This window comes from Eleginops maclovinus, chromosome 4 (genome assembly GCF_036324505.1).
Source record: "Eleginops maclovinus isolate JMC-PN-2008 ecotype Puerto Natales chromosome 4, JC_Emac_rtc_rv5, whole genome shotgun sequence".
NCBI lineage: Eukaryota > Metazoa > Chordata > Actinopteri > Perciformes > Eleginopidae > Eleginops > Eleginops maclovinus.
In genome coordinates this window covers 3,701,671-3,723,702 of record NC_086352.1, presented here as the reverse complement: position 1 = coordinate 3,723,702, position 22,032 = coordinate 3,701,671, and the positions used below count along the sequence as shown (strand labels likewise).

At 43.8% G+C, this 22,032-nt stretch overlaps 1 protein-coding gene across 2 annotated transcripts in view; it reads left to right on the top strand.

The window, feature by feature from the left end:
* The window catches only part of LOC134863204 (transcription factor IIIB 90 kDa subunit-like), a 30,127-nt gene that overhangs the window by 916 nt on the left and 7,179 nt on the right, over nt 1–22,032 (top strand). Inside the window, exons 2-14 of one of the 2 annotated variants that reach the window (XM_063881565.1) lie at nt 248–445; nt 2,185–2,265; nt 8,814–8,987; nt 9,098–9,129; nt 9,220–9,292; nt 9,605–9,754; nt 9,828–9,921; nt 10,076–10,202; nt 10,293–10,332; nt 16,345–16,440; nt 16,513–16,818; nt 20,521–20,582; nt 21,908–21,989. In XM_063881565.1, coding sequence (XP_063737635.1) covers nt 268–445; nt 2,185–2,265; nt 8,814–8,987; nt 9,098–9,129; nt 9,220–9,292; nt 9,605–9,754; nt 9,828–9,921; nt 10,076–10,202; nt 10,293–10,332; nt 16,345–16,440; nt 16,513–16,818; nt 20,521–20,582; nt 21,908–21,989 — 1,495 coding nt within the window. In that variant the 5' untranslated portion in view covers nt 248–267. Of the gene's footprint in view, nt 1–247; nt 446–2,184; nt 2,266–8,813; nt 8,988–9,097; nt 9,130–9,219; nt 9,293–9,562; nt 9,755–9,827; nt 9,922–10,075; nt 10,203–10,292; nt 10,333–16,344; nt 16,441–16,512; nt 16,819–20,520; nt 20,583–21,907; nt 21,990–22,032 lie in introns of both variants that reach the window. The other variant, XM_063881564.1, reaches the window with a different exon arrangement.

The window sequence follows — 22,032 nt, the reverse complement described above, 5'->3', positions numbered from 1 at the left end:
TTTTTTTTATTTTAAATTATTGTTTTGTAATTCCTTGTTTATGTACAGGTATTGTTTTTATTTTTAAATTTTTTTGTTCTATTTTTGATCTCTACTCCTCAGTATTTGGGTCTGTTGCTCAGGTGACTTTCCTAACCTGGGGGTGTAATCACAGATCAGTACATATATACATACTATAATACAGTGTTTCAACAGTCAGCGTAGTAATGGTACTGTAGTATTAATAGTGAATACTTGCCCCCCCCAGTGTGACCTCCGACCTCCATTATGAGGTTCTGCAAGACCTGTGGTGGGGGGGACATCGACGTGGACCAGGCCCGAGGCAGCGCAGTGTGCACCAGCTGTGGGTCCGTCCTCGAGGACAACATCATCGTCTCCGAAGTCCAGTTTGTAGAGGGGACTGGAGGAGTCTCATCTGCGGTCGGACAGTTTGTCTCTGCTGACGGTGAGACACTCAGAGACACTAAGTCCTCATGTCCTCGTATGGTGCAGAGACACTAAATCCTCATGTCCTCGTATGGTGCAGAGACACTAAATCCTCATGTCCTTGTATGGTGCAGAGACACTAAATCCTCATGTCCTCGTATGGTGCAGAGACACTAAATCCTCATGTCCTTGTATGGTGCAGAGACACTAAATCCTCATGTCCTCGTATGGTGCAGAGACACTAAATCCTCATGTCCTCGTATGGTGCAGAGACACTAAATCCTCATGTCCTCGTATGGTACAGAGACACTAAATCCTCATGTCCTCGTATGGTGCAGAGACACTAAATCCTCATGTCCTCGTATGGTACAGAGACACTAAATCCTCATGTCCTCGTATGGTGCAGAGACACTAAATCATCATGTCCTCGTATGGTGCAGAGACACTAAGTCCTCATGTCCTCGTATGGTGCAGAGACACTAAATCCTCATGTCCTCGTATGGTACAGAGACACTAAATCCTCATGTCCTCGTATGGTACAGAGACACTAAATCCTCATGTCCTCGTATGGTGCAGAGACACTAAATCATCATGTCCTCGTATGGTGCAGAGACACTAAGTCCTCATGTCCTCGTATGGTGCAGAGACACTAAATCCTCATGTCCTCGTATTGTACAGAGACACTAAATCCTCATGTCCTCGTATGGTGCAGAGACACTAAATCCTCATGTCCTCGTATTGTACAGAGACACTAAATCCTCATGTCCTCGTATGGTACAGAGACACTAAATCCTCATGTCCTCGTATGGTACAGAGACACTAAGTCGTCATGTCCTCGTATGGTACAGAGACACTAAATCCTCATGTCCTCGTATGGTACAGAGACACTAAATCCTCATGTCCTCGTATGGTACAGAGACACTAAATCCTCATGTCCTCGTATTGTACAGAGACACTAAATCCTCATGTCCTCGTATGGTACAGAGACACTAAATCCTCATGTCCTCGTATGGTACAGAGACACTAAATCCTCATGTCCTCGTATGGTACAGAGACACTAAATCCTCATGTCCTCGTATGGTACAGAGACATTAAATCCTCATGTCCTCGTATGGTACAGAGACACTAAATCCTCATGTCCTCGTATGGTGCAGAGACACTAAATCCTCATGTCCTCGTATGGTACAGAGACACTAAATCCTCATGTCCTCGTATGGTACAGAGACACTAAATCCTCATGTTTATAGTACACATATCTATATATTGTACATATCTGCCATATACATCTGCTATACATAATATATGCATCTGTCCATACCTCCTCATTCAACAGAGTAAAGTATTCAAATACTCTCAATGTATTCCAAATATGTATATATTTCACATCCTCAAATCTGTATTGTTGATATTGTAAATATTCTTCTCTTTTTGCACTATTTTATTTATCTTATCTGCACCATGTATGTTGAGTTGTTGGAGGAGCATGGGACATAAGATTTTCATTGCCAACATATACGCTGTATCTGCTGTGCATATGACCAACAACACCTTGAAACCTTGAAATGTCCTCGTATGGTGCAGAGACATTAAATCCTCATGTCCTCATACTGTACAGAGACACTAAATCCTCATGTCCTCGTATGGTACAGAGACACTAAGTGTGTGTGTGTGTGTGTGTGTGTGTGTGTGTGTGTGTGTGTGTGTGTGTGTGTGTGTGTGTGTGCGTGCGTGCGTGTGCGCGCGTGCGTGCGTGCGTAGGTCCGGTGAAGGCGCCGCTGCTTGGTTCCGGTTTTCATACGAGTGTTGGTAAAGAATCCAGAGCGCAGACCCTGCAGGCCGGTGAGTACCTTCAGCTACCTGTCAGCTACCTGTCAGCCCCCTGTTAACTCCCTGTCATCTACCTGTCAGCCTCCTGTCACCCACCTGTCAGCTTCATGTCAGCTTCCTGTCAACTTCCTGTCAGCTCCCTGTCAGCTACCTGTCAGCCCCCTGTCAGCCCCTGTTAGCTTCCTGTCAGCTCCCTGTCAACTTCCTGTCAGCTCCCTGTCAGCTTCCTGTCAGCTCCCTGTCAACTTCCTGTCAGCTCCCTGTCAACTTCCTGTCAGCTCCCTGTCAGCTTCCTGTCAGCCCCCTGTCAGCCCCTGTTAGCTTCCTGTCAACTTCCTTTCAGCTCCCTGTCAGCTACCTGTCAGCCCCTGTTAGCCTCCTGTCAGCTCCCTGTCAACTTCCTGTCAGCTACCTGTCAGCCCCCTGTTAGCTACCTGTCAGCTACCTGTCAGCCCCCTGTTAGCTACCTGTCAGCTACCTGTCAGCCCCCTGTCAACTTCCTGTCAGCTACCTGTCAGCCCCCTGTTAGCTACCTGTCAGCTACCTGTCAGCCCCCTGTCAGCTCCTTGTCAGCTACCTGTCAGCCCCCAGTTACCTACTTGTCAGCCCCTTGTCAGCCCTCTGTCAGCCCTTTTAGCTCCCTGTCAGCTCCTTGTCAGCTACCTGTCAGCCCCCAGTTACCTACTTGTCAGCCCCTTGTCAGCCCTCTGTCAGCCCTTTTAGCTCCCTGTCAGCTCCTTGACAGCTACCTGTCAGCCCCCTGTTAGCTACTTGTCAGCCCCTTGTGAGCCCCCTGTCAGCTCCCTGTCTACTTCCTGTCAGCTCCCTGTCAGCTCCCTGTCAACTCCCTGTTAGTTTCCTGTCAGCTCCCTGTCAACTTCCTGTCAACTTCCTTTGAGCTCCCTGTCAACTTCCTGTCAACTTCTTGTCAGCTCCCTGTCAACTCCCTGTCAGCTTCCTTTGAGCTCCCTGTCAACTTCCTGTCAACTTCTTGTCAGCCCCCTGTCAGCTCCCTGTCTACTTCCTGTCAGCTCCTTGTCAGCTACCTGTCAGCCCCCTGTTAGCTACTTGTCAGCCCCTTGTCAGCCCCCTGTCAGCTCCCTGTCTACTTCCTGTCAGCTCCCTGTCAACTCCCTGTCAGCTTCCTATCTGCTCCCTGTCGGTCCCGTCAGCTACCTGTCAACTCCCTGTCAGCCCCCTGTTAGATTCCTGTCAGCTACCTGTCAGCTACCTGTCAGCTACCTGTCAGCCCCCTGTCAGATCCCTGTCAGCCCCCTGTTAGCTTCCTGTCAGCTACCTGTCAGCTACCTGTCAGCCCCCTGTTAGCTTCCTGTCAGCTACCTGTCAGCTACCTGTCAGCCCCCTGTCAGATCCTTGTCAGCTACCTGTCAGCCCCCTGTTAGCTTCCTGTCAGCTCCCTGTCAGCTCCCTGTCAGCCCCCTGTCAGCTTCCTTTCAGCTACCTGTCAGCTACCTGTCAGTCCCCTGTCAGCTACCTGTCAGCTACCTGTCAGCCCCCTGTCAGATCCTTGTCAGCTACTTGTCAGCCCCCTGTTAGCTACTTGTCAGCCCCTTGTTAAGTCCCTGTCAGCTTCCTATAGGCTCTGTCAGTCCCGTCAGCTACCTGTCAGCTCCATGTCAGCCCCCTTTCAGTTCCCTGTCAGCTTCCTCTCCTTCCAGTCAACTCGATGCTGCTCATGCGCGGAAGTGGTGTGTAAAACTTAGGAGCGTGTAGCTCCCGTTTCAAACTTTTGAAAAATCAGGTTATGAACGGATGATCAAGTTGTTCAGTCAAAGTCCATAGTGAAATATAATCTGAGGAATATAATGGCATCAAAGAAAGCACACAAAAAGGCTGAAGTGCCGTTAAACGAGAGCAGCGGCCTGTCGGGAGTGAATGACACACGAGCAGCTGAGGAGAACGCCATGGAGAGCGAGTCCTCGCAGGTGAGCCACTCGGAGCTGTCGGCACTAATACGCTCAATAATAAGAGAGGAGATAGGGGCTGCTTTCGAGAGATTCCAGCCGCAGCTTGATGCTTTAAAGGGAGAACTCGACTCATGTTGTCAGAGGCTCGGTGATATGGAGGAGGGACTGACCGATATGGATTGTAGGGTTGCTATACTCGAAACCGCAAATGGAAATCTAATGAAGGAAAACAAAGAGTTTAAAGACAAAATTGAGAGGATGGAGATTCAAAACAGAAAGTTGAATCTACCTGTGTTTGGACTGAGAAGGGATATAGAGAAGAGCGATCCCATTGCCTTTGTGACAAACTTTTTAAAGGAGGTATTCGGAAGTGAGCTCTCATGTGACCTGGCAGTCGAGATGGCATACAGGATTGGGCATGGGACTGATATGAGACCCAGACCTATGATTGTCACTATGCAGAGATACCAAGCAAAGGAAGCTATCTTGAAGCTGGCAAGAAGCAAGGGAGAGATCATTTTCCGAGGCATGTGAGTGAAGATATTTCCTGCTATTACTGCGGATATTGCCAGGAAGAGAGCACTTTTCAATGACGTCAGGATGAAGCTGCGTAAGGCTGAGGTGAGGCATGGACTACTGTTCCCTGCAACACTCATCGTAACCTTCAATGGACAAACAAAACTGTATCGGGACTGAAGTGAAGCTGAGCATTTCTATAAAACAGTGATAAACCCGGTTTCAGCTCAAAGCTGAAATAGGTGGGAAATGACTGATGGACATGACGTCATTAGATGGTTATGCACATTAGGAGATGAAATGAATGATATTATGCAAAGGGAACTGTTGCAGTTTTGGTGTATTGCGAATTTATTCATTGTAGGCCAATATTCACTGGCCTATGAGTTATCTGCTACCTTATTTTAGGTTATTTATTTCATCAACTGCGACTATGAGATTAGGTTGAATAGATTTTGAATAGAGGCCAATTTGAACTGGTCTCTATTGTTGTTCATTCCTCCTAAAAATGTCATTTTGATTTATAAATTTGATCTTGCGTTGCAAGACATTACCATGAATGTGTTTAACACAAAGGTTTTTATCTAAAATGTTAGGGAGCTACCGTGCTGCTCGTTTAGGTGAGTGAGTGTGCACATGGATAGCAATCTATGGGCAGTGAGGTGTGGGGTTGTGTGTGTGATGGTGTGTGTGGTTGAAGTTGTGTTGCTTGTATGTTTTGGTTCAGCTCTCAATTTGAAAAGAAGGGAAAAAGGAAAAACATTTAAATTGCCATTAATGTCAAATAAAGACCAAATAAAGGTTTGAATTGGCTCATATCAATATGTGTAGCCTAAGAGATAAAGTGCCTGAGATAGAGGAAATATTATCATGTGGTATTCATTTGTTAGCAATATCAGAAACTCACTTAGATGACGCCTTTAATGGCGCTGCAGTGGACATTCAGGGATATAGTATATTTAGAAAAGACAGGAATGCATATGGAGGTGGGGTGGCAGTATACACTCAAAAGGAAATACCAGCTGAAGTCAGATAGGATTTGATGTCTGCTGATATTGAAGTACTTCAAATTCATTTAGCTCATTTGAAACCTTTGTTGGTGGGATGTTGTTACAGACCTCCTAATTCAAACCTAAATTGTCAAATGTTAGATAAAGTTTGTGATAGAGAGATTTATTTTATCGGTGATTCAAACATTGACTGGAATATGTCCCACTGCCTCAAAAAACAAGTTGCAGACAACAGCTAATACATGTCACTTGGTACAAATGGTGACTAAACCTACTAGGATGCATAAAGAAAGGTGGAGCAACAAGTGCAACTTGTATTGATCATATATTTACAAATGCTAGCCATTTATGTTCACAGGCCATATCAACTCCAGTAGGGTGTACTGATCATAACTGAATAATTACCATGAGAAAGACAAAGGGGCCAAAAGCAGGACTGAAAGTAATTGTGAGGAGATCAGTGACATGTTTCTGTGAGGAGTCGTTTATAAAGGAGGTTCAAAGATGTGTTGGAAACATATCTTTGAAAAACCAAATCCAGATGATGCTCTTGCAGTATTTAATTTGTTATTCATGCAAGTGATTGATAAACATGCACCACTTAGAGAACTGACAGTAAGGAACTTTAGAGCACGCTGGTTAGATGAGGAATAAGAGATCTGATGAAACAAAGACATGAGGCCAAAAGTGTAGCTTTCTCCTCAAGTGATGAGTCAGATGGGCAAATTTATAGAAGGTTAAGAAATGATGTTACAGCATTAAATAAAAAGGAAAACCAATTGTATTACGGAAATAAAACCAAAGACATTAAGGATGAGAAGAAACAGCTGTGGAGTTTAGTGAATGGCAGGATGGGCCGTAAGCCGAAATCCACCTCCACATATCTTGAGGTGGAAGGGAAATTCTTGAGTAAACCAGTACACATTCCTAATTCTTTGAATGATTATTCTCTTGATAAAGTGAATGATCTCAGGAGAAATGTGAAGCAACCTATAAACTCCACTTTTCTAATAAATGATTTAATTATGGAAAATAAGAAGCTGTACATTTAAAATAGAGAAAGTGACAATTGCAGATGTTGAATGTCTACTGGGTAAATGTAATGATAAACAGGTGTGGATCATTTAGACGGTACATTTCTTAGATATGCTGCTCATTTGGTTGCATAGCCTATCTGCTATATCATCAGTGTGAGTATTGAACATGTGTTTGCCCACAGGCGTGGAAAATAGCAAAAATTATTCCACTTGCAAAAAATCCAGCTGGACCATTTTCTGGTACAAATAGCCGCCCAATACGTTTGTGACCAGCACTAGGAAAGATAATGGAGAGAATCATTTTTAACCAAATACAAAAACACTTTGAAGGTCACAATCTTAACACTGGTTACCAACACGCTTACCGGCCGGGCCATTCAACATGTACTGCTTTAACACAGATGACCGGTGACTGGAAGGTGGAGGTAGATGATAGGAAGTTAGTGGGTGCAGTACTACTTGATTTTAGTTCTGCCTTTGATGTCATTGATCATCCATTGTTGTTGCACAAGCTAAAACAATATGGCTTTAATCTGAATGCGCTGAGGTGGGTAGAACGTTACTTGACCAATCGATGTCAAACTGTTTTATTAATGGAGGTTTGTCAAAGATTAAGTCAGTCACTTGTGGAGTTCCTCAGGGTAGTTTTTGGGGCCACTTTTATTTTCTATTTTTACAAGTGATCTACCATTAGTGCTACAAGAATCCAAAATTGTAATGTATGCAGATGAGTCGACAATATATGGAGCAGCTTCATCTACAAGTGAGCCGAGTCACTGTATGAACAAGGGTCTAGAACAGATCTCAGAGTGGGTCATAAATAATAAGTTAATGCTGGAAGACTAAATCTTTAATAATAGGATCAAATCATCAGTTAAAAGGTGAACCTAAGTTGCTATTACATTTAAACCATATTGAAATTGAACATTGAACTCTGGATCAAGAATGATCTTGGTCTAAAGAAATTGATAATGTAGTAAAATGGGAAGGGGTGTGTCACTTGTTAAAAGAATTGTAAAATATTTGCCAAAAGATGTCAGTAGACAAGTTCTAGATGCTTTGGTTCTGTCACAGCTTGATGACTGTTTTGTTATCTGGTCTAGTGCTGCAGAAAAAGATCTAGACAAACTACAAGTAGCTCAAAATAAGGCAGCACGATGTGCACTGCAGTGCTCCTACAGAACCAGAGTGACTGAAATGTTGGAGACCCTTAAATGGTTGAGTGTCAGACAGAGGTCCACTTACAGGAATATTACAGTGACACACTTACCTCATATATTATCACAGGTTTATATCGCAGTACACTCAACATAACTATCAAACAAGACATGCAATAGAAAGAAGGTTCGTATGACCCACATCTAGATCAAATATCAGACAGAAAACAGTCATGTTCAGAGCCATGGTCAGCTGGAACTCGTTACCAGTCCACATAATTCAGGAAAATTCTCAAGTACATTTTAAAAGGTTGCTCAAACATTCTATGAGCACTACAGAGTCAAATGTAACTGCCTGTGGGTTGGCCTTGTGATGATGGCTAAAATGTGATGACCATTTTTGTTCACTTGGTAAACCATTGTTCATATGAGGAAATGAGTTGTTCTATTTTGCTTTTAGTTTTGTTTACTGTTTGTTTTGTGTGTGTGTGAGGACCCCAGGAAGAATAGCCAACGCTTATGCTAGTGCTAATGGGGATTCTAATAAAGAATAAGAATTCCTGTCAGCTCCTTGTCAACTTCCTGTCAACTTCCTGTCAGCTCCCTGTCAATTTCCTGTCATCTCCCTGTTATCTTCCTGTTAGCTCCCTGTCAGCTTCCTGTCAGTCCCCTCAGCTACCTGTCAGCTCCCTGTCAGCCCCCTGTCAGCTTCTTGTTAGCTACTTGTTCGCAAACTGTCAGCCCCCTGTTAGCTACCTGTCAGCCCCCTGTTAGGTACCTGTCAGCTACCTATCAGCCCCTGTCAGCTTCCTGTCAGCTACCTGTCAGCCCCCTGTTAGCTACCTGTCAGCTACCTATCAGCCCCTGTCAGCTTCCTGTCAGCTACCTGTCAGCCTTCTGTTCCTGTGTTAGGGAAGCGTCAGATCCAGCAGCTAGGCAGTCAGTTGCAGCTGAACCAGCACTGCCTGGACACGGCCTTCAACTTCTTCAAAATGGTGGTCAGTAAGCACCTGACTCGAGGACGGAAGACGGAGCACGTCATCGCCGCCTGCCTCTACCTGGTGTGTCGCACTGAGGGGACGCCACGTATCCTAGCAAACACTGATTCTCACATGTTTTTATTTTGAAGGTTTCTGTATAATACTGTTACTTTCGACCTCCGCAAGTTGTGCTGGTTTTCCTGAACTGTGTGTCAGACATGCTGCTGGACCTGAGTGACCTGCTGCAGGTAGGCCTGACCCACACATAGTCTGTGTACTTATTTATGTATATATGTATTCCTATATGTGTATAAATCAGGTTTGTTTGATGTGCTCAGGTGAATGTTTACATCCTTGGAAAAACGTTCCTGCTGTTGGCTCGGGAGCTCTGCATCAACGCTCCCGCAATTGGTGTGAACCTTTATTACTTTATAATTTAAACGGTCAGGTGTTTTTTTTTATTTATGTGTTTAAATGACCACCAGAGGTAAGTCCGGATTGGAGGACAGAGTATAACAATCGTCTTGACTCCACTCCCAGTGCTTTACAGCGTCTGGGTCTCTGGGTCTGTAGTTTACTGATGTTTCCTCAACGTTCCACCTGCAGGCTGAGTAGAAACCTAGAAAGAGTATCATCATGATAATTACCCGGGTTCTGAATGTGAATAATTGAAATGGTTAGTTAGGAAGCCAGCTGATGGTGTCCCACCCCAACCAAACCCAGACCCCTGCCTGTACATCCCCCGCTTCGCCCACATGCTGGAGTTCGGGGTTCAGACTCACGAGGTTTCTATGACGGCTCTGCGCCTGGTGCAGAGGATGAAGAGGGACTGGATGCACACCGGACGTCGCCCCTCCGGACTCTGTGGAGCAGGTACAAGATGGGCAACGTTAACATGGAAACAGCAAAGAACAACCATTTATTCAACATCTGCCCGCCCCCCCAGCTCTCCTGGTAGCAGCTCGGATGCACAAGTTTCGACGAACGGTGAAGGACGTAATCGGTGTGGTGAAGGTCTGCCAGACAACTCTGAGGAAGAGGTGAGAGCAGATCACTGTAGATCACAGTGGACCGTTGTAGATCCCAGCTGACTACATTAGTTCACAACATATCACAGTAGATTACAATATATCATAATAGAGCTCAGTAGATTACAAAAGGGGTTAGATTAGAATGCTCTCTCCCGCCCTGCAGGTTAACAGAGTTTGAAGACACGCCCACCAGTCAGTTGACCATCGATGAGTTCATGAAGGTAGATCTGGAGCAGGAATGTGATCCGCCCTCCTTCACTGCCTCCAAGCACAAAGCCAAGATGCAACAGGTAGATCACTCTGTCTGTGATTGGCTGCTGCCAAATGAGTTCACAAAGATCCAATGACCCAACTGATCGTGTTACTCTCTTCTTCTGTAGCTGGAACACGAGCTGGCCAGGAAACTAGATGAGGTCGAAGGTCAGTATCTTAATCTGCCAAGAGGTTATTTTAGTCCAGAGATCACTGTAGGGATCATTTAAGACACTCCGGAGATCACTGTAGGGATCATTCAGGATGCTCCAGAGATCACTGTGGGGATCATTCAGGATGCTCCACAGATCACTGTAGGGATCATTTAAGACACTCCGGAGATCACTGTAGGGATCATTCAGGATGCTCCAGAGATCACTGTGGGGATCATTCAGGATGCTCCACAGATCACTGTAGGGATCATTTAAAACACTCCAGAGATCAATGTAGGGATCATTCAGGATGCTCCAGAGATCAATGTAGGGATCATTTAAAACACTCCAGAGATCACTGTAGGGATCATTTAAAACACTCCAGAGATCACTGTAGGGATCATTAAGATGCTCCAGAGATCAATGTAGGGATCATTCAGGATGCTCCAGAGAGAACTATAGGGATCTTTCAGGATGCTCCAGAGAGAACTGTAGGGATCATTCAGGATGCTCCAGAGAGAACTGTAGGGATCAGTCAGGATGCTCCAGAGATCACTGTAGGGATCATTCAGGATGCTCCAGAGTGAACTGTAGGGATCATTCAGAATGCTCCATAAAGAACTGTAGGGATCATTCAGGGTGCTCCAGAGAAAACTGTAAGGATCATTCAGGATGCTCCAGAGTGAACTGTAGGGATCATTCAGGATGCTCCAGAGAGAACTGTAGGGATCATGAACAGGAAATGCTCCATAAGAACTGTAGGGAATCATTAATGACCCCAGAGATCACTGTAGGGATCATTCAGGATGCCTCCAGAGATCACTGTAGGGATCATTTAAGATGCTCCAGAGATCCTATAGGATCATATCAGGATGCTCCAGAAGAACTGTAGGGATCATTCAGGATGCTCCATAGAGAACTATAGATCATTCAGGATGCTCCAGAGAGAACTATAGGGATCATTCAGGATGCCTCCAGAGAGAACTATGGGATCATTCAGGATGCTCCAGAGAGAACTATAGGGATCTATTCATCAGGATGCTCCATAAACTGTAGGATCATTCAGGAGCTCCATAGAGAACTATATGGATCATTCAGATGCTCCAGAGAGAACTGTAGGATCATTCAGGATGCTCCAGAGAAACTGTAGGGATAATTCAGATGCTCCAGAGAGAACTATAGGGATCATTCAGGATGCTCCAAGATAACTGTAGGGATCATCCAGATGCTCCAGAGAGAACTAGTAGGGATCATTCAGGATTCTCCAGAGAGAACTATAGGGATCATTCAGGATGCTCCATAGAGAACTGTAGGGAGATCAATCAGGATGCTCCAGAGAGAACTGTAGATGATCATTCAGGATTCTCCAGACGAAGAACTGTAGGGATCATTTAGGCATGCTCCATAGAGAACTCTTGGCGATCATTCAGGTGCCTCCAGAGAGAACTGTAGGGATCATTCAGGATGCTCCAGAGAGAACTATAGGATTATTCAGGGAATAGATCCATAAGAACTGTAGGGATCATTTAGACCTCCGGAGATCACTGTAGGGATATTTAAGACACTCCAGAGATCACTGTAGGGATTCATTCAGAATGCTCCAGAGATCACTGTAGGGGTCATTTAGATTACTCCAGAGGGATCACTGTAGGGATCATTAAGATGCTCAGAGATCGCTATAGGGATCATTCAGGATGCCTCCATATAGAGAACTGTAGTGATCATCAGGATGCTCCATAGAGAACTATAGGGATCATTCAGGATGCTCCAGAGAGAACTATAGGATCATTAAGGAGCTCCAGAGAGAACTATAGGGATCATTCAGATGCTCCAGAGAAGCTATAGGGATCATTCAGGATGCTCCATATAGAACTGTAGGGATCATTCAGGATGCTCCATATAGAACTGTAGGGATCATTCAGGATCTTCCATTGAGAACTCTATGGATCATTCAGGATGCTCCAGAGAGAACTATAGGGATCATTCAGGATGCTCCATAGAGAACTGTAGGGATCATTCAGGATGCTCCAGAGATCACTATAGGGATCATTCAGGATGCTCCATAGAGAACTATAGGGATCATTCAGGATGCTCCAGAGAGAATTGTAGGGATCATTCAGGATGCTCCAGAGATCACTGTAGGGGTCATTCAGCATTCTCCAGAGATCACTGTAGGGATCATTCAGGAGAGATCACTGTAGGGATCATTCAGGATGCTCCATAAAGAACTGTAGGGATCATTTAAGACACTCAGAGATCACTGTAGGGATCATTTCAGAAGCTCCAGAGAGAACTGTAGGGATCATTAAGGAAGCTCCAGAGAGAACTATAGGGATCATTCAGGATGCTCCAGAGAGAACTGTAGGGATCATTCAGGATGCTCCAGAGAGAACTATAGGGATCATTCAGGATGCTCCATAAGACACTGTAGGGATCATTTAAGACACTCCAGAGATCACTGTAGGGATCATTCAAGATGCTCCAGAGATAGCTGTAGGGATCATTCAGGATGCTCCATATAGAACTGTAGGGATCATTCAGGATGCTCCAGATAGAAACTGTAGGGATCATTCAGGATCTCCATAGAGAACTCTATGGATCATTCAGGATGCTCCAGAGAGAACTATAGGGATCATTCAGGATGCTCCATAGAGAACTTGTAGGGATCATTCAGGATGCTCCAGAGATCACTATAGGGATCATTCAGGATGCTCCATAGAGAACTATAGGGATCATTCAGGATGCTCCAGAGAGAATTGTAGGGATCATTCAGGATGCTCCAGAGATCACTGTAGGGGTCATTCAGCATTCTCCAGAGATCCACTGTAGGGATCATTCAGGAGAGATCACTGTAGGGATCATTCAGGATGCTCCATAAAGAACTGTAGGGATCATTTAAGACACTCCAGAGATCACTGTAGGGATCATTCAGGATGCTCCAGAGATCACTGTAGGGATCATTTAAGACACTCCAGAGATCACTGTAGGGATCATTCAGGATGCTCCAGAGAGAAATGTAAGGGATCATTCAGGATGCTCCATAGAGAACTATAAGGATCATTCAGGATGCTCCAGAGATCACTGTAGGGATCATTTAAGACACTCCAGAGATCACTGTAGGATCATTTAAGAAACTCCAGAGGACCACTGTAGGGATCATTTAATAAACTCCAGAGATCACTGTAGGGATCATTTAAGATGCTCCAGAGATCACAATAGGGATCATTCAGGATGCTCCAGAGAGAAATGTAGGGATCATTCAGGATGCTCCATAGAGAACTATAAGGATCATTCAGGATGCTCCAGAGAGAACTATAGGGATCATTCAGGATGCTCCAAAGAGAACTATAGGGATCATTCAGGATGCTCCAGAGAGAACTGTAGGGATCATTCAGGATGCTCCAGAGAGAACTATAGGGATCATTCAGGATGCTCCAGAGAGAACTATAGGGATCATTCAGGATGCTCCATAGAGAACTATAGGGATCATTCAGGATGCTCCAGAGAGAACTGTAGGGATCATTCAGGATGCTCCAGAGATAACTGTAGGGATAATTCAGGATGCTCCAGAGATAACTCTAGGATCATTCAGGATGCTCCAGAGAGAACTATAGGGATCATTCAGGATGCTCCAGAGAGAACTAGTAGGGATCATTCAGGATTCTCCAGAGAGAACTAAAGGGATCATTCAGGATTCTCCAGAGAGAACTGTAGGGATCATTCAGGATGCTCCAGAAGAACTATAGGGATCATTCAGGATGTTCCATAGAGAACTATAGGGATCATTCTAGGATGCTCCAGAGATCACTGTAGGGATCATTTAGACCTCCAAGAGAACTGTAGGGATCATTCAGGATGCTCCAGAGAACTTAGACATCATGCTCCAGGTAGTAGGATCATTAGATCTTCCAAGATCACTGTAGGGATCATTTAAGACACCCGAGATCACTGTAGGGATCATTCAGATGCTCCAGAGATCACTGTAGGGATCATTCAGATCTCCAGAGATCACTGTAGGGATCATTCAGGATGCTCCAAGACACTGTAGGGATCATTTAAGATGCTCCAGAGATCGCATAGGGATCATTCAGGATGCTCCATAGAACTGTAGGGATCATTCAGGATGCTCCATAGAACTGTAGGTCATTCAGGATGCTCCAGAAGAACTGTAGGGATCATTCAGGATGCTCCATTAGAGAACTGATAGGGATCATTCAGGATGCTCCAAGAAACTGTAGGGATCATTCAGGATGCTCCAGAGAGAACTAAGGATCATTCAGATGCTCCAGAGATCACTGTAGGGATCATTCAGGATGCTCCATAAAGAACTGTAGGGATCATTTAAGACACTCCAGAGATCACTGTAGGGATCATTCAGGATGCTCCAGAGATCACTGTAGGGATAATTTAAAACACTCCAGAGATCACTGTAGGGATCATTTAAGAAACTCAAGAGATCACTGTAGGGATCGTTTAAGACACTCAAGAGATCACTGTAGGGATCATTTAAGACATTCCAGCGATCACTGTAGGGATCATTTAAGAAACTCCAGAGATCACTGTAGGGATCATTCAGGATGCTCCAGAGATCACTGTAGGAATCATTTAAGAAACTCCAGAGATCACTGTAGGGATCATTCAGGATGCTCCATAGAGAACTATAGGGATCATTCAGGATGCTCCAGAGATCACTGTAGGGATCATTCAGGATGCTCCAGAGATCACTGTAGGGATCATTCAGGATGCTCCAGAGAGAACTGTAGGGAACATTCAGGATTCTCCAGAGAGAACTGTAGGGATCATTCAGGATGCTCCAGAGAGAACTGTAGGGATCATTCCGGATTCTCCAGAGAGAACTGTAGGGATCATTCAGGATGCTCCAGAGATCAGTGTAGGGGTCATTGAGGATTCTCCAGAGATCACTGCAGGGTTCATTGAGGATGCTCCAGAGATCACTGTAGGGATCTTTCAGGAGAGATCACTGTAGGGATCATTCAGGATGCTCCATAAAGAACTGTAGGGATCATTCAGGATGCTCCAGAAAGAACTGTAGGGATCATTCAGGATGCTCCAGAGAGAAATGTAGGGGTCATTGAGGATTCTCCAGAGATCACTGTAGGGGTCATTGAGGATTCTCCAGAGTTCACTGTAGGGATCATTCAGGAGAGATTACTGTAGGGATCATTCAGGAGAGATCACTGTAGGGATCATTCAGGATGCTCCAGAGAGAAATGTAGGGATCATTGAGGATGCTCCAGAGAGAAATATAGGGATCATTCAGGATGCTCCAGAGAGAAATATAGGGATCATTCAGGATGCTCCAGAGAGAACTATAGGGATCATTCAGGATGCTCCAGAGAGAACTGTAGGGATCATTCAGGATGCTCCAGAGATCACTGTAGGGATCATTCAGGATGCTCCATAGAGAACTATAGGGATCATTCAGGATTCTCCAGAGAGAACTGTAGGGAACATTCAGGATTCTCCAGAGAGAACTGTAGGGATCTTTCAGGATTCTCCAGAGAGAACTGTAGGGATCATTCAGGCTTCTCCAGAGAGAACTGTAGGGATCATTCATGATTCTCCAGAGATAACTGTAGGGATCATTCAGGATTCTCCAGAGAGAACTGTAGGGGTCATTGAGGATTCTCCAGAGATCACTATAGGGATCATTCAGGATGCTCCATAGAGAACTATAGGGATCATTCAGGATGCTCCAGAGAGAATTGTAGGGATCATTCAGGATGCTCCAGAGAGAATTGTAGGGATCATTCAGGATTCTCCAGAGAGAACTGTAGGGGTCATTGAGGATTCCCCAGAGATCACTGTAGGGATCATTGAGGATTCTCCAGAGATCACTGTAGGGATCATTCAGGAGAGATCACTGTAGGGATCATTCAGGATGCTCCAGAGAGAACTGTAGGGATCATTCAGGACACTTTAAATGGAACTAAAAGAAGGACTGAGGACACTTTAAAGCAAGGAATTATTTTAAACTAAAACAAACCCTTTTACCTGGTCCTGTCAGGAGAGATTAGCTGCTACAAAGACGAGATTGAGAGTGAGCTGGAGAAGAGCCGCCCTAAACTGAGAGGAATCTACGCTGCCTACGCCAAAGAAATTGGTTTGTACTGATTCTAAGTCAAGAAACTCTCCAGCAAAATCAAAAATATTCATCAACCCTTTAATTTTTCAGACCCCGAAGACGCCGAGGTGTTGTCCCTGACCTCTGAGCCCGAGGTGCCTGAGGTCGAGGAGGCAGAGCTCCAAGCCGCTGCCCAACACCTGACACAGAACTTCCTGAGTCAGGTGATCCAGGAGGAGGACGGGCAGAAGGCCGATGATAGCGAACAGGGGGCAGGGCCAGAAAACGAGGGGGCGGGGCCTCAGCGTCAGGCCGCCTCTTTGGCCGTCATCCTAGGAAAGCTGCCGAGCGCCGCCAGCCTGACCCTCCAGCAGACCTTCCAGACCTTCGATGAGGAAACACAAGGGAAACCAGACGGTAAGAATCACCTGCTCAGACAAACGTAATGCATGCTTCGAAAAGCCATACTGACAGGAAATGGTGTTTGAGGATCTGGTGCAGGGGTGTCCAAACTACCCCTTTTGAATCGGCCATCAGCTAATTCAAAGCGTATAATGAAATATGGCCCACACATGAAACTTGTGCTTGTCTTATATTGTACTTCTTAAATATTTATGTACAAATATATTACACAGTAGCATTAATATGTTAATAAGCACAATTTACAAATTAATTCAGTCAATTAAAGTTACAAAAATATGTCTACCAAATCTAAGTTGATTAGAAAAAATCCCAATAACTGATTAACATAACAAGCTTGAAATATATAAACGTATCTACATATATATATATGTATATTTATGTATATATACATATATATATATATGTATATATACATAAATATACATATATATATATGTATATTTATGTATATATACATATATATATATATGTATATTTATGTATATACACATATATATATATATGTATATATACATAAATATACATATATATATATATGTATATTTATGTATATACACATATATATATATATCTAGTGAGCGTCCCAGCCCTTCATATATACTTCTGTATGTGGCCCTCGGAGAAAAAAGTTTGGACACCTCTGATCTGGTGGAATCACAACAGAAATAGTATTTTGTATAATATAACAGTAAGTATCTCGGATAGGGATGCACCGATCCGGCTTTTTTGATTTTGATACCGATTCCGATATCTGGGTTTTGCATATCTATCGGTCGATACCGATACCGATCCGATACCATTGTTGAATTTAAAAACTGTATACTTCACTATGTAGAAGAGACTTAAGGCTTCAGGTTTGACTTCAACATTACTTTATAAAATAAACTTTACTTTCCTAACATAAAACGTAACGAAATAACACATAAATATAATGAACCATTATTTATGTGTTATTCAAAAATAAACTGTTGTGCACCAGCAGCAAATTCAAAATCAAATGAAATCAGTCTTCCATAAAATGAGAACAAACTTAAATATATATAATAAGTTCAAATAAATAAAATACAGCAGCTGAAACAGAATAAGGACCTTCTCCAAACATTCTTCAATCACTAATCAAACTCATTTTTAAATATTTAGTGCAAACTGTAGCTATAAATATATTACATAACAAAATACAGCAGCTGAACCTGAGAGCAAAGAAGTAAATTGCTCAAACATACAAACAGTAAGCATTTGTAAACATTTAGAGGCACACCACTCATAACCTCTGATTGGTCTGGATGCTCACAGCAGTAATGGCAGATTCTTTTTTGTGATAACAAGCATTTCTACCCTCTCTGCTGTCAGTCTGTTTCTCTTCTCATCCAAGATGTCGGAAACTGTGCTAAACAGTCTCTCACTCTCTACACTAGTGCAGGGGGCACAGGTATTTTGTGGCAGAAGCAGCAAGACCAGGTAGCCGATGTTTGTTGACACCCCAGTACTGGTATGGGTTGTCTGAGGTAGCGATTGTTTTCTCAGTAAAACATCCTTGCAGCTCGACAGCAGGGCTTGACTTGCTTGCTGCACCAGGATCCTCAGGTCAAATTGTTTCATGAAGCTGCTCTTGCTTGATGATGGTGCTGCTGCTTCCATCTGAGGGGCCTTTTCGAGTGGCTCTGCAGCCCCTGACGCTCCAGCTGTGCTGCTCCTCGAGTCTTCTTCCTCAAATTCCTTCAACAGTGCATCTTTTGCATGCTTTGCAACGTCTGCACTTGTATAGTATCTGAAACAGAAATAAAACATTGCTTAAAACCTCATTGTGAACTTCTTTGATTTGGCACTAAAACTTGAAACTCCTGGTTGATCAAAGTAATATACTAATTAATAGGTATTCAGAATGATAATCATATATAATTTACCATTTCAAATGTTCTACATAAATGTACATCATAGCATCTTATCACATTCATTGCACAGCACTATTGGTACTGTTATGGAGAGACAGAAGGATTCTATACAGGCCTACAAAAATACGTTAGTTTACAATCTTACCTGTCTTTGTATCTCGGGTCCAGCGAGGTGGCAAATGTATATAGGGGTTCATCTTCCACAGTGCCAGAGCGTCTGTCGAGAGCTTGCAGCAGGGTCCTTTTCATTGTTTTAATGCCAGTATCTGCATTGCCTTCGCTGGCCAGCATACGTCTGAGGACAGTAACAGCTGGAATGACATCGGCTGTGGAGGCGGTGGATGAGCTCACCTTCCTAGTTAGCTCTTCAAATGGTGCAAAAACAATGTTAGTTGTTTCCAGCAGGGCCAACTGGTTAGCAGTCAGTGTTGTTGGCAGATCATCATGGTCAGCAATGTAGGCACAGAGGACTCGTTTCTGTTCCAGAAGACTTTGTATCATTAAGTGCTATTCCACCTTGTTCTGACGTCTTGTTGCAGGCGTTTAGGCTCCATTCGCATTTGGAGCTGAATGTCTTGCAGGTGTGAATATGCAAGTTGAGAATGTTTAAAATGCCCCACAATTTGTCGACAGCAGGTTATGGTATCACACTCCATTGGGACAATAGTCCCTCGTTGACTACGAGCTGTAACGTATGCGCAAAGCAGCCTAAGTTGCGCACGCCCATGTTGGCCATGGCCTTTCTCATATTTCTAGCGTTGTCTATCAGAATGACGTGCACTTTGCTCAATATGCCACTGAGCAAGTATTTCCTTTAAGGCAGTCGAAATCGTGGCGCCGGTGTGTGAACCATGAAAATGTTTGGTTTGGAGCATCGCACTCTGCGGTTTACAACTCGTGTCCAACCAGTAAACAGTTAAACTTAAGAGAGACATAGGGCACACGCCAGAGCTCCAGATATCAGTGGTGAAGCTCATTGCGTTAACATCTTTCATCTCTTTTGAGATGTGTTCGCACACTTTCTTTTACAGTTCTGGCAGTGCGGTCTCGGAAAAATACTTTCGTGAAGTTATACTGTACTTCACTTCCAGGAACTCAACTACGCGACCGAAGCCCACGTTTTCTACCACTAACAAAGGTTAGCCATCCAAAACAATAAATTCCATAACTTTCTCCGATATCTTTGTGGCTTTCGCGCTGGTTGGAGGAAAGATCTCCCGTCTCTGCAATGATTCTGACAGAGTTAACTGCTGTGTCGTGTCTCCTGCTCCTTTACTTTTGCTCCGCGTGCTCCTTACCATGGTACTTCTGGAGATGCTTGATCATATTTCTGGTATTATATTTAGCGGTGCTACCACCACCCCTAGCAACACTACTTTGACATATATTGCAACCAGCCGTAGGAGTATTTGGTGTAGCCAAGGTGAAGTACCTCCATACAGCCGACTCTTTAGTTCGCTCCATGTTGGTAGCGGTTGTTGTCAGTGCACTTAACCAGCGTGCTGTGCATGTGCTGCGGACACATGCCGTAACACGTCGCAAATCAACAGTTAATGGATCGGCTGAACTTTCTGATAACAGATCCAGCTATTTTGACAATATCAGGACCGATATCCGATCCTAATATCGAGTGAGTAATAGCTTAAAAATTTAGGTTGAAAAATTGTTGACTTGCTTCATTCACAAAAGTGGAAATCAATGTGTTTGAATGGCTCCTAGTAGCATGTACTTTATTCATGACACAAAGGTCAATGAGGCGCTAAACCGGAATCGTTCATTCTTATCTGTTTCTGTGGTTTTACAGACGAGCAGTCGGAGAGTGGAGAGCTGGACCTGAAGGATATTGATGATCAGGAGATTGATAAGGTCAGTCCATCAATTACTTCTGTACCACAGATTTTCATAGACTTCTATAGAACCTGAGGTAATACATCAGGAGAGGAGCAGGAACATTTCCTCATAGACTTCTATACAATCTGAGGTGATAAATCAGGAGAGGAGCAGGAACATTTCCTCATAGACTTCTATACAATCTGAGGGAATACATCAGGAGAGGAGCAGGAACACTTCCTCATAGACTTCTATACAATCTGAGGTAATACATCAGGAGAGGAGCAGGAACATTTCCTCATAGACTTCTATACAATCTGAGGGAATACATCAGGAGAGGAGCAGGAACACTTCCTCATAGACTTCTATACAATCTGAGGTGATAAATCAGGAGAGGAGCAGGAACATTTCCTCATAGACTTCTATACAATCTGAGGGAATACATCAGGAGAGGAGCAGGAACACTTCCTCATAGACTTCTATACAATCTGAGGTAATACATCAGGAGAGGAGCAGGAACATTTCCTCATAGACTTCTATACAATCTGAGGGAATACATCAGGAGAGGAGCAGGAACATTTCCTCATAGACTTCTATACAATCTGAGGTAATGAATCAGGAGAGGAGCAGGAACATTTCCTCATAGACTTCTATACAATCTGAGGTGATAAATCAGGAGAGGAGCAGGAACATTTCCTCATAGACTTCTATACAATCTGAGGTAATACATCAGGAGAGGAGCAGGAACATTTCCTCATAGACTTCTATACAATCTGAGGTAATGAATCAGGAGAGGAGCAGGAACATTTCCTCATAGACTTCTATACAATCTGAGGTGATAAATCAGGAGAGGAGCAGGAACATTTCCTCATAGACTTCTATACAATCTGAGGTAATACATCAGGAGAGGAGCAGGAACATTTCCTCATAGACCTCTATACAATCTGAGGTAATACATCAGGAGAGGAGCAGGAACATTTCCTCATAGACTTCTATACAATCTGAGGTAATACATCAGGAGAGGAGCAGGAACATTTCCTCATAGACTTCTATACAATCTGAGGGAATACATCAGGAGAGGAGCAGGAACATTTCCTCATAGACTTCTATACAATCTGAGGTAATACATCAGGAGAGGAGCAGGAACATTTCCTCATAGACTTCTATACAATCTGAGGTAATACATCAGGAGAGGAGCAGGAACATTTCCTCATAGACTTCTATACAATCTGAGGGAATAAATCAGGAGAGGAGCAGGAACATTTCCTCATAGACTTCTATACAATCTGAGGTAATACATCAGGAGAGGAGCAGGAACATTTCCTCATAGACTTCTATATTGTGGACATTTCCTGCTGCAGTACATCTTGAATGATCAGGAGGTCGAGGTGAAGACGGAGCTGTGGATGAAACAGAACGCAGAGTACCTGAAGGAGCAGAAAGGTAGGGAGACTTCTTCTTCTTCTTCTTCTTCTTCTGCTTCTTA